Source organism: Macadamia integrifolia, chromosome 8 (genome assembly GCF_013358625.1).
Source record: "Macadamia integrifolia cultivar HAES 741 chromosome 8, SCU_Mint_v3, whole genome shotgun sequence".
NCBI classification, from domain to species: domain Eukaryota; kingdom Viridiplantae; phylum Streptophyta; class Magnoliopsida; order Proteales; family Proteaceae; genus Macadamia; species Macadamia integrifolia.
Genome location: NC_056564.1, coordinates 6,961,435 through 6,974,004, shown reverse-complemented (window position 1 = coordinate 6,974,004; position 12,570 = coordinate 6,961,435). Strand labels below are relative to the sequence as shown.

Here is a 12,570-nt window from a genome sequence, read left to right as displayed (position 1 = left end):
CCCCCCCCCCCTTTTCTTGGGCGCCATGTCACCTTCCAAGATTTTTTTTCCCTTATCTATGAGTAGGGGAAGTGTTTCCTACAAGAAAGTGCAATTCCTACACATGCATAAAGGCCAATGAAAATGCATGAAAAAACATCCACAAAAGCGTCATTTTTCCTTTCATGGTAAATGGGCCAATCATTTTCGCCTCCCATGTTTTGATCAAATCTTGCATGAATGACCTAGAAAGTTTTTTATTTTATTTTATTTTAAATAATCTAAAAGGGTTTTTAAAATATAATATTTTCCCCTTCATGGGGGCTGATTACCATCTATAAAATTTCCCCTTTATTTTCTCTCACACTCAAGTTGAGAGAATCTCTTCAATCATATATTTGACCTTGTGATTGAATTGAGGATTTTTTTTTTTTTTATACGTAAAAAGCATTTTTGACATCATACAATTAGGCATGGAGTTAATGTTGACATTCACCCTTCATTGAATCCAATCAAAGAATCAAATCTCTTTTCAACATGGGTGAAGGAAAACTTAATTTTTCTATACTGCTTCTATTACTCCCTGAACTTTCTTAATTTTATAACTTCTAACTTTTGAACACGGTTGTCATTTTTCAATCCAAACCAATCGGTCTAACAAAAATAATCGTTTCAACTCAAACTGAACCCTTATAGATTTGGTTTTGGTTTGAGATTTTATGAAACGGTAAAAATCTATTAAAAGAAAAAACATTATTTTCGGTTAAAATATATATATATTTGAAAGGGCAAAAAAGAAGAAAAACGAACCAGTAGCAAACCTATAATGGCCCGATAAGAGAATCCAACTTTGGCCTATTACTAGCTCGAAACTGGTTCAGCCTGATTGAACCCACCGATTGGCATCCCTACAGTTCTAAGTCACTTTTCAAGCTCTCTCTCTCTCACGGGACGCGAGTGGCCCTAGAAAAACAAAAGACAGAAAAGACGTCCAACACAAAGGCCAGGCCAGTAACCCTCACTTTATCCAGTGAAATCTGAGGTGGCGAGATCGAATTGGTCTACTCTAAATTGAAGACGACACATATCCAATCCCTTCCAATCTATTGATTCTATCTATTATCTCTTTCTTAATAGATTTGAGCCACGAAAATCTCCACCACACCACAACACATCAAAACCCTAAACTCGATCGTTCTCCATATTCCCCCGATCGATCCCCGATCAGTTGTAAAACTCCAACAAGGATGGCAGCAGCGACCACCGTGGTAGGCTTAGCCACCTCCTCCCTCTCGTCGGCGCCGCCCATCTCTTCCCCCAAGAGATCAAATCTCAACTCAAGTTTCCTACGATCCAGCATCGCAGCCAGAAACCCTTTGAAGCAACAACTCGCTTCAGGTGGAAAGCTTACCTGGTAATCCATCAATCATCATCTTCTTTCCTAATTAATTCTAAAGAAATAAAGATGGAATGAAACTAATTGTAATAATTTGATGATTTGACTGAGAATTAAAGCTTCAAGAGAGATTGGCTACGGACGGACCTGAACGTAATAGGGTTCGGGTTTATAGGATGGTTAGCGCCTTCAAGCATTCCAATTATCAACGGTAATAGCTTGACGGGACTCTTCTTTCAGAGCATTGGATCGGAGCTTTCTCACTTCCCGTCACCCCCAGCTCTCACTTCTCAGTTCTGGTGAGTAGTTTTTTTTATGATTATTAGTTGATAGATCGATCTAAGTTGAATTTGTTAATTAATGGTGGGGTGTGTTACGTAGGTTGTGGCTGATCACCTGGCATTTCGGACTGTTCCTTTGTCTCACTTTCGGCCAAATTGGCTTCAAGGGAAGGAGTGAGGAATACTTCTGAGCTTAATTTGTGATTTCTGTAATGTATAAACTATAGTATCTTCTCTTTGTTCTTCTCTGTATTTCTCTCTCTCTCGCCTTCCTTTTGTAATTTTTTGTATCTCGAACATGATCAAGGTAACCTTTCTTTTCCCATTTTGGTTTATTCTATGTTCAGGCATTCTAGCTCAATTTCAGGAAATTATGAACTTTGGTAAATCAGACTCTATTCGTTTCGTAGAGAACATGTGGAAGGGAAATTATAATTTCCATCAACCATGGAATGGAATTTGATCATATTCTCATACATAAACTAGAGAAGGCCTTGGGAGGTAGGAATGGACAATTCAGTTGGCTAGCTAGGGATATGACAAAAACTACATTTCTCAAATGTCTGATATAATGGGTTCAGTATGAATAGGGTTTGGCATATCTGGGTTAAGAATGTTTGCCCTTTTCATTGAATGCGATTTTAAAAATTCTCCTTCAAACTCTATAGAATCTTGGCTGTGTTGATTGGTATACACATTCTCGGAATGCATTTCAATAAATCATACCTAATGCAGCCTTTGTTTTCCACCCCTATCTTATATATCTAGACCCATTACTTATGTCAACAGTTTGTGAGTCCCCGCCCTACTCCTAAAAAGCTCAACTCTAAATCATGGTTAAAGATAATGAACTATATATAAAACAATCTTTGAATACATTTGGAATCATTGGTGAAAGTTTAGAAATTAAGATTGAATTTGGGTTTACCCAAAAAAAGAAAAGGTGTTGCTTGGTATTATCTTTTAGAATGCATTATTGACCTAGAATGCATACCGTGTAGGGTTTCTTGTTGTTTTATGGTTGTCCTAATTGGCAACCCAGCCACGTGGCAGTGATGACGTGGTCAGTTTGGATGACGTGGATGGAAATAATGACATGACAGTATCCAGTGTCACCGATGAGATAACAGAGCCTCTTGGTATGCATGGAATGGTTTGATACATCCTTAGTATGTGGTGTGGGTTTCTGGGTCAAAACTGGCAAAATTGGTCTATTTACACTCGGAGGCATTTTTGGCAGTGAAAATGACATTTTTGAAAGATTGTTTCTTCATGAAAAAGATAGATTGTAATTTATCTAATCCAGTGCATCTGATTTTGTTACATTCCAATATCGTATGAAGAAGTCACGATATTTGTGACAGTCGAGGGTAGTTTCGGCATTGAAGATGAATTTTTTAAAAGAAGTGTTCTCCATGTAACGATACGAAAAAAATCCGATCTTTCCAACGGTTTCGATTTCATCGAGTTTCGATTCCATATGAGAAAGATGCATCATTAGAAAGGTCTAGGGGCATTTTGATCTTTTTATATGGCTGAGTCAGATGATCGGATCTTCTGAAAAGTAGTAGAGCGTCCAGTCACGGTTCCAACGCACTTCATTTCACCTCGATCGGATATTGTATGAAAAAGTTATAAGTGTTTCCGTGAAGCCGGTTCGAAAATCCAAACCAAAAATTCTTCAGTTGCTCTCGGTGTTGGGTGGATTTTTTGGAATTTATTTTTGAAATTTTAAGGGCTTTTATATAATTTCAAGATTTTGAAGGTCTGAGTTGCAGAGGGTCTTTAAGCATTGAAATATATGAAAGCAAAGGCTTGATTATAATAAAGAGGAGTAAAGGGAAGTGAAATGGATGGTCCAGATTCGACCATGTAAGCTTGATTCCCATCTAAGAGTGCTCACGAATTGGCACTGGATCGGATGCTTAATATGCTTGCGCAAGATTTTCCATTGGTCGGATTTATCAAGAACCATATGTTAGTGCTACACAGGATCGAGTTTGTTACGGTGTTACGCATATGCAAAAAGCGGCATAGATAGATGTTGTTTCTCAAGATCTCATGAGATATAATTTAAACCAGATCTGAAGATCTCAATCCAAGGGCTACGAGCCGCCTATATTGCATGAGACATAACCGACAATCCTCGGTGAATCGTGTCGATCTAACCAATAGGATGTCGATAACGTTTTTGACCGCTGATGCAACGTTGACCTCCTACATCATCATGATGTCATATGATCCTAGATCTACGGTTTATGTTCACTATCCGTTATGGGAATCCGATGACTCAAATTATTAGATACTCTTTGATGAGATTTATGGCTAGATTTGCTCCCCTATTGTGTGCGCCGCCGGTGTAGCCTACGCTACTCCTACGAAGATTCTATTTCAGGCTATCTCATTGTTCCAACTTCAAATGGTCATATCTCCCTCAATTTAACTCGGATTTGGGTGAACCAAGTTGCTACTTCTTCGTTTTTTCAAGCCCTACACTATGGAAGCAAGAAAAATGAGTTTTGAGTGAAGTAAGGCTACGATTTTGGCAAGAGAAGCTTCCCCCTCTTTGTTGGTCCTTGAATGAACATGAATACTTGATGATAAATGTTCTTAGGCCATTGAAGGAGGTATAAAAGAAGTGGTTGAGGTGTGTTAATGATACATTAACTCAAAGCCAAGGAGAAAGAGAAGAAATCGAGGATGTGTTTGCTTTGAAGAACAAGAAGCCAAGGAGAGAGAAGGTGTGAACACCAAACTTGTCAATATAAGTTTCCAGTCATCCCAGGCAATCGGTTGTGAGATTCTCTAACCTTTGATTTATATTATATGCATGTATATATGTTTGGGTTAGTTGTGGATGAATGTATACCTGCTAGGTTAGTTGTGGATGAACTGTAAGCATGCTAGCTAGTTGTGGATATATATACTAGGCAGAGCTTGACTGTTGGGCATTGATATAAGCCCAAATTTACTGTTTTATTTATTGAGTGATTAGTGGGTACTAAGCACCAGAAGTGGGTGCTTCCGTGTAGTGGGTGTTGCACATTGTACCGGCACTGCGAGTGCCATCTTAGCTTCGGCTTGAGAAAATTAGGTGTGAGTGCTCCCGACTGTGGGTGCAGTCAAAAGTAATGTATTGAGTAGGTACGAAGCCTTTACAGGCACTACTCCGGGGATGTAGGCAAATTGTCGAACCTCGTAAAAACCCTGTGTTGTGGGTGCTTCTTGTTTGCATTTTATATTAAAGTACGTGGAATGTGGAATGGGTGTGCATACTTGGAAGTGCCTATGAGAGGCTGAGTGTATATACTACTGTGTGCAAACATGGACATGTACATTAGATTTTTCTCGACCAGACATCAGACAGGTTTTTGGGGATCGGAATTAGATTCACTGATTCACCCCTCCTCTCAATGACTGCCATATTACAAAATTTCTTTCATTAGATCCTAATAATTATAAAATTAAATATTTTAAATTCCAGAATTCAAGAATCGTGTTTGATTAACACAAATTCTAGATACAAATGAAACCACAAAAAACACTAGTTAAAACGGAAAATCAGAGAAATCCACAATTCTTTGCGTGGAAACACGAGAAAAATGGAATTGTGATCTTAGGCCTCCCATCCTTCTCAAGTTGATACCCTAAAGCAAAAAAGAACAAAGATCTCACTCCTGCTATTTTAATGAGAATTAATTCTCTCTTCATGAAATAATATTAGTCCAAGTCGTGGTAGTATTGTTGGAGCCACTTTGATATGATCTTGATCTCTCTCTTCCTTGCTTGTCGAAGCCATTCTGGATCTTCTTCAGTTGAGAACCTCAGGTCAACATGATGCGCACCTGTATATATATATATTACCCATCTACATTATAGATTTCTAGCACTACCACACAAAGAAAAATGAAATGAAAACTATGTTTGGTATGCATTTTGAAACCCAATTCTTATTTATTTTCTCGCTTCAATATTAGTTCTAGACCTAAAAGTTATTCCAAGAATGCAACCAAACACAATCTGCGTTTGCTTTGGTTGTGTGAGCTAACCTTCTTTTGCAACAATGGCAACAATGCTTTTGGATATGCTCTCTAGAACACTGTCAAAAAATCATTAAGTGAGAGAGGGAGAGAGAGAGAGAGAGAGAGAGAGAGAGAGAATATTGTAAAGGGGAAAGGAGACATACCCTCCACCACTCCAAGGATCTCTCAACCCATTGAAGAAGATGATATTGCTACCGAACCTTTTCAAGACCCTTCTAATATCCTGGCCCAGAGAATCAAAAGCTTCAAAGTTTTAATGAGAGATATATGATTGGATGCTCAGATCATGTAAATTGAAAGTTTAGAAAGAGAAGTGAGATACATACATGGCCACCAAATTCAGTAGTAATCCAATTGGGCCTGGGCTCAATGCCAAAGACCATTTTGCAGGAACTGGCCCTCTCACTGTACTGCCATTGGGATGGAGGGAATATGCTCTCTTCATTGTTACCATTTGTAGGCATTATCATCTCTGTACATGCCTGCATCAATTTGAAACCACATTAAAATGCTGAAAAGAAGATAAAACAGAACTCTATGGGCCATGAATTAGGCCAACCAGGCCGAGCTCATGGGCCTGTCATTAGCTTTCCTGGACTTAATTTTAGGGCCCAGTCTATAAATGGGCTTCTGCAGAAAACTATTAAACCTTAGCCCTATCGGACCATGATGGTTCAGGTAAAAAATGAAACAGAATCGGATTGAAATCGGCAGCAACCGATTCCAGTCCCGATTCCAAACTCTTGAACCATGATGGTTCATGCATCATATCTCCTTGACTCTGTTTTCGACATATATTTATGTGTCCATGTACTTGTCTTCTTCCTATTCTCCTTTACTAAAATCTATATTTTTTTGTGAGTATTAGCCCACAAATTCTAGCTTGGTTTGGTTGAAGTTCCCAAGAACCTTGTTTGTCTCATCTAATTGGTGGTGATGGCTGGCTAAAGTATTGGACTTTCATCAGTTCTTCTGGTTGCCCTTCTTGGTTGGTGTGTGGAGGGTCATAGTTTATTGGTTCTTCCTCTTGGATAATGTCATAGTAGATAGGAAAAGTTGATAGGTCTGGTGATCCTCATTATTCATATTCTTAAGAAAAAACTTCTGTTAAACTCATAGAGAACGGTTCGGTTCATCTATTATCTTAAGGTTCATAACCCTTATAGGGTTTTAATATCTTTCCAGAGTATTCTCACGATACCAATCACATCTTAGAGACTTTGGGCCATCGGTGCAACGCCCAATACCAGAGCCCCCGTAGCGACGCCCAAATACCAGAGCACCACTTGTTGGATCAAGCGTTTGCCAGGCATCCAAAAGCCCCGACTTGTGGAGAAGGTGCAACTTTATTTCCTTAAAGTCTAGCCAGCGCGATCGCAATTCGAGTCGGGATCTAGGGGCAGAGACTTTGGGCCATCGGTGCGACGCCCAATACCAAAGCCCCCGTGCGCACTGGTCCCAACATCACATGCATCTCAAACCCTAAGGTGTATGAATTCCCATTCCCCATGGGCACATGAAAACTTGATCCTATTCGTAATATCACTTGTGATTCTACTAAGCTCCAAATAGAAGAAATAGTTTATAAGAGAATCTTCTCTAACCATATGTATTGATTACTAGACTGTACGTCCATATAGAGCATTGGAAAAGTTTAATTATTTTGGATCCAACGCTCCTTCTGTCCCCTAATTGATGGACCCTTTGAGCCATTTTGATTCAAAAAAGAGTTAAAATGGTTAACCCTTTAGAGCTTTTGAGGAATCAAAAGGCCATGTTAGGCAGTTGTCAAGGGGAATCACAATTAATTCTTGAAATTAATTCTTCTTTTTATTGCTCCTTAGAATAATTTCTATCTGTGACCCATTTAAGAGTTAGTGGATCACCGCCCTCACATTGTCTTATTCCTCTTTAAGACTTAAACCCCACAAATTGATCCTCTTTCTTTATCATAATTAAGAAATTACTTTGGTTTGTGGGGTTGGAGGGATTTGCTAATCCTATTTTAATCATAATATTAGAAAATGAAAGGGAGGAATATTCCAAACCTGCCAAGTCCATTCGTCGAGGCCGTGTGGATCAGAATTATCATTGAGATCAAAACACTTGGCATTACCAGAGTAGTTATAGTAGATGTTGGCTGCACCATAGAGCTTTGCAAATGTGTCATTTCCTACCATTGGATCCTCAACAGCTTTGCACATCTATAAAATCCAAAAAAAAAAAAGGCAAAAAAAAAATTTTCTTTTTTAAATCAGAAAAAAAAATGGTAATAAGAAATTTCATAAAAATATGTTAAAATTTGGTGCTTAAGAAAGAACCTGTTTGACAGGATATGCTGGCAAAGGATTCAAGAAGTTTGATTGAGTAGGATAATCAGTCATGGCAGTATATACGAGAGCAGTATACAGCCAATTCACTAGAGAATCTATAGTTATGTAGTTCCTGAAAAGTTCAAAGATAGAAGAAATTATTTAATTCAATAATTACAAGAAAAGAAAATAAAGGATGGGTATTTGGAAAAATAGTTTAGAGATTACTTAAATGGAGCGATCACATGAACATGATGTGGCTATTCTAACCATTGGATAGAAAATTTATGGTCTAGATTAAGTACATTGTCAAATTTCAGAGTCTAATTAATTTAACTGGAGTCCTTTTCGTGGAAGGTACTTACTTGCATATCCTAAATGACTTCCTTAGCTGCTCAAGTCCACTGGGTTTTTGAGCGGTTTTCTCCATCTGCTTCCACGACCCTTTGATCACTTTGTAACAATTCTCGCTCACACCCTAAAGTTTATTGACACCAAAAATATTTGCACAAAAGAAAGATAATTATTCCAATGCTAGATAATAATAATCTTAAGATCCATGTGTTGATTGGTGGGTGGGTCTACTTGGTGGATCATACGCACCAAATAGACCCATTCAGAAGTTTAATAACCTTGTGCCCATCAATACTCATTGATGATTAGATTAAAGAGAAAAGGAAGTTTTACTTACCCTGAAGTCTTGAGTGATAATGTCATTGAAACTATATGGAGAAGTAATGCCTTCAAAGTTGAGGATTGGAGCAGAAGATGCCAAAGCTCCCATGGCTATATGTGGATACTTCAACCTAAACCAAGCAGCCAGCACTGCAAAATTTCCCCAAAAATCACTCAAATCAATGTACTGATTCAGTTACTGAAATTTAAAAGAAGAAGATCAGAAGGATTGATCGATAAAAGATTACTTCCTCCATAGGAACCTCCAAGAACCAGAACTGGAGAGTCCTCAGCTGTTAAATTCTTCTTCAAATCGATGATCAACGTAGCATAATCAGCCAAAGCCTGTGTGGAACTCAAATACCCAAGAGTAGTCGCATTGCTATAAGCCACATCTGTGTCACCTCCAAAGGGAATAGATTTCCCATAAAACCTATGCTGCAATCAATAATTCTCTCAAAACAGAGGAAACAGAGCAAACCCAGATATCATTTTTCTTGATTGGACTGTAGGATTAGGATTACCTCAATGAAGACCAGAAGGGCTTTGAAATGAGGTGCTGTATCAATCATGAAACCTGTGTTCTGGGCAAACCATTCGATGTCTCCTTCGTTTCCAGTGTAAACAAAAATAGGGGCGTTGTTCTTGGCACCACCCCAGTACTTATCATTGATGAGATATCTTTGTTGGAAGGTCTGGTAACCTTGGGGTTGGAAATTGAAGTGATCTAGCGTCTGTGTGAAATACTTTGATTCGTACACCACCTGTCCTTTTGATGAAGAAATCAATTCAGGCCTTAAAATGGAAGAAGGGAACCTTGGTGTGATGATACTGGCAATTGTAGTTGTACAAGAATGGGAAAGGAAGAAGACGACGAAACCCAGAAACATGAACCCTGTTGAGGCTATCATGATCTCTCCTTCTTGCTCTCAAGTGATTGATGATTTGATTGATTGAATCAAAGTTTTAGTTGCTCTGAACTGAAACCCAAAACCAGTCTCTGAATCAAAGTCAGAAGTTGTTCCCCTACCTATAAGTATCCTGTGGTCAAGATCTGTACCTTTTTTTCTGGATTTCCGAACAGACTACAGAGAGACAGAGAGAGAGTGCGTTGGTTTGTTTGGAAATTGGACGGATGAAGGAAGCACAGAAATAGAAACTAGTTTTAGCAATATTTCGATCCAATCCCTTTTTTATTCTGTTGCGCTTTTCTTGCGTGATCATGGAAAGCGGCTGGATCATAATCAATTAATCATATTCAACGATTCCATTTCGTCTTCAACTGGGTTTTGAATTCGATGGCCAGTGGGCGACGTGGGCCCTGGACTTAAAATCCAACGGTCGTGGTGAGAGGGATTATATGTTGACTGACAAAAAAAGAGGAACATTTTTTTTTTGGGTGCGAAAAAAAGGAACATTTTCAAGGGTGTGGAACCCGTGGATGGAGATTAAAAGAGATTAGGATAATGAATCCTATTGGGCATGAAATGATTGGGCGTGTTTAGATACCAGCTAATAAAGCGTTGGACTTTTGGCATCTACCCCATGTCGGTCCGGGGATTTGGGATTGGGAATGGGGATTGTGGGGTTTAAATTTAAGAAACCATTTCTATCAAAAAAAAAAAGATCAATCCAACTTAAACCCGGATTGGATATATATCAAAATCAACTTTTAAGTATCCGTCAGGTGCAGTAAATAGCAAAACTTGATTATTGCCTGGGCTATAGCCAAATAATTATAATTCTTGGTATCAATGAGGGAAATGGAATCTTAAGGATAATGGTTGAAAAAATTCATCCAATGTGAGTATTTTCAAATCTACCACTAGGATTCCATTCCCTTGACTACTACCATGGGGTTGCAGACTACAAATAACTGCAACCCAGGCCGCAGAGAAAATTTTCCCCTGAGAAGTCATAGATTTAACTCTCCATCTTCATTTTATGTCTGTGATTTTATGTATTGGCATTGGATTGATCGTATCAAGTAATTTCAATTGGTTTGGCAAGGTTTCAAATTCTATTCCTGATCGATATTGTTTTGGTTAAATGGTATGAATCAAGGGTAAGGTCAATATTTTCATTTTCTTAAAAAAATCAAGATTATTTCTATTTGATACAAGCAATCTTATTGATCCATTTCGATATCATTAATTTTGGAAATGATTAATTCCTATTTCAATACCATACACTAAAACCATATCTATACCGCCGCCGGGCATGAGCGTTGGCTAGCGCAATCGGATCCAGCATCGTACAACCCAACCACTCTTGTGGGGTTGCGCCCTCACTTTTCCTTAAAAGACACATGTTCCCAATTTGGCTGGCCTTACATTGGCCCCAAGATTGGCCCAGCCACAACCCAACCTCTGTTGTCCTAGGCGGCTGGGCGGCTGGGCGGCTGGACCCTAAAGTGGCAGTCTCCTAGAGTGCGAGGGTCATAAAGCTTCAGAACAGTCCACTAGACATTCCCATGCCAAGCCCTTTATGTTACTGGCACCCCATTAGGTGGGTCATTGGTACTTGATTGCGACCCTAGGTTGTCCCACTCTCCCACTAGAGCCCCATGCGAATCCAAGCCGTGCCCGGTCCTGGACCACTAGATCCTGACAAACCCTCATAGGGAAAGAAGTTTTCAGTTTTGGGGGTTCAAGATCAAGCCCTGCTTATTGCCATGGGATTAGGGGTCTCAATAGATCGGGTTTAGTCGAGTTTGACGGGCTTATATCCTCGGATTGTGACTTATCTATTTAAGGAATGAGTTGATCTAGTTCGCTCTCGTGTTGGGTTCGATTGAGTTTCCAAATTTAATTGGGCTTCTCTTAATCAGACTAATCGGGTTATAATCAAACCATAAACAAGATAATATACCAATAAAGCCTTAAACAGGCCTTAAACGGTCTTTAATTTTCTTAGATTTAAGATTTTTTTATCTATTTTGTTAAATCATCAATAATTTTGAAAATATATTATACTTAATTACATTCAATAGTTGATAAAAAAAAAAAATCAATATATACCCTATTATATCCCAAAAAAATAAAAATATACATATAAACAGTTGTGCTAAACATGTTGGTCCAAGTCGAACTTATAAATGGGCTGGGCCAGTCATGATGCCCATTGGGCTTACACCTTGCACTATGTACTATCTGTTTATAAATGGTCAGGGCTTAGACCCAACACATTCAATAATTGGTCTAGGTCGGACCAGTCTTTAAATGGTTAGACTTGATCGATCCAACTGATACGGGCTTGGGATTGACACCACCCATATGGGATATTTGCACTTCCTTCTCAATTGGAAACATTGATAATAGAATTAAGAAAGATTCCCTTCTTAATTGACAATGTGACCATATGATGGAATTCTTGTGTTACATTACCATCGTGCCTCAGTCTCCCATTTTATTTTCATAAACTCTTGCTTGAGTTACTCACCCAATTTTGGCTTTCCGAAGAAGACCTTGATTTGGAAAGAGAAATCAACACCTTGCTTGATCCATTGAGTGTATAAAAGCGGGGAACGATACTTAATCGGATTGGAACAAATGTTGGGATGAATTCACAGGACCACTATTATATGAGATTAAATCACGTGCACGCTACACATATGATTTGGTGCTACCTGACGACACCTATCCCAATTCCCACATCCCACTTCCTGCACGTATGGTCAAGCACAAAAGCATGTACGTATGTGATGTGTAGGTGATCTAAAGTTCGAACTCCTATTGTACAAGGTCGAAAAAACTCTTTCATATGCTAATCAAAGAGTTAGATCTCCATGGTGAATCCTCGCCTTGGGTGGAGAAAAAAATTGGGTCATTGGTGATATGAGATGCAAATAGTAGGTTAGGTAGATGAAAAAAAAAAAAAAAAAT

At 38.7% G+C, this 12,570-nt stretch overlaps 2 protein-coding genes across 2 annotated transcripts; one reads left to right on the top strand and one right to left on the bottom strand.

The window, feature by feature from the left end:
• The first annotated feature begins 1,116 nt into the window (after positions 1 to 1,116).
• On the top strand, positions 1,117 to 1,981 carry LOC122085642 (photosystem I subunit O). Its single transcript, XM_042654133.1, has 3 exons — positions 1,117 to 1,393; positions 1,495 to 1,674; positions 1,757 to 1,981. The coding sequence occupies exons 1-3, from the start codon at positions 1,227 to 1,229 to the stop codon at positions 1,845 to 1,847; spliced, it is 438 nt and encodes a 145-aa protein (XP_042510067.1). The 5' UTR covers positions 1,117 to 1,226; the 3' UTR covers positions 1,848 to 1,981.
• Positions 1,982 to 5,115: 3,134 nt separating this feature from the next.
• LOC122085641 (lysosomal Pro-X carboxypeptidase-like) lies at positions 5,116 to 9,891 on the bottom strand. Its single transcript, XM_042654132.1, has 10 exons — positions 9,211 to 9,891; positions 8,935 to 9,124; positions 8,703 to 8,836; positions 8,377 to 8,489; positions 8,021 to 8,144; positions 7,748 to 7,903; positions 6,026 to 6,181; positions 5,843 to 5,922; positions 5,706 to 5,755; positions 5,116 to 5,501 (listed from the first exon to the last, which is right to left on the bottom strand). Exons 1-10 carry the CDS (start codon positions 9,595 to 9,597, stop codon positions 5,377 to 5,379), a joined length of 1,515 nt encoding a protein of 504 aa, XP_042510066.1. The 5' UTR covers positions 9,598 to 9,891; the 3' UTR covers positions 5,116 to 5,376.
• Positions 9,892 to 12,570: the final 2,679 nt, after the last annotated feature.

Coding starts and splice junctions, on each gene's coding strand:
- LOC122085642 (XM_042654133.1), top strand. CDS start 1,227: ATGGCAGCAGCGACCACCGTGGTAGGCTTAGCCACCTCCTCCCTCTCG. Junction 1,394..1,494: donor TCAGGTGGAAAGCTTACCTG/GTAATCCATCAA, acceptor TGAGAATTAAAG/CTTCAAGAGAGATTGGCTAC. Junction 1,675..1,756: donor GCTCTCACTTCTCAGTTCTG/GTGAGTAGTTTT, acceptor TGTGTTACGTAG/GTTGTGGCTGATCACCTGGC.
- LOC122085641 (XM_042654132.1), bottom strand. CDS start 9,597: ATGATAGCCTCAACAGGGTTCATGTTTCTGGGTTTCGTCGTCTTCTTC. Junction 9,125..9,210: donor CCCTTCTGGTCTTCATTGAG/GTAATCCTAATC, acceptor TATTGATTGCAG/CATAGGTTTTATGGGAAATC. Junction 8,490..8,702: donor TTATCACTCAAGACTTCAGG/GTAAGTAAAACT, acceptor AATAAACTTTAG/GGTGTGAGCGAGAATTGTTA.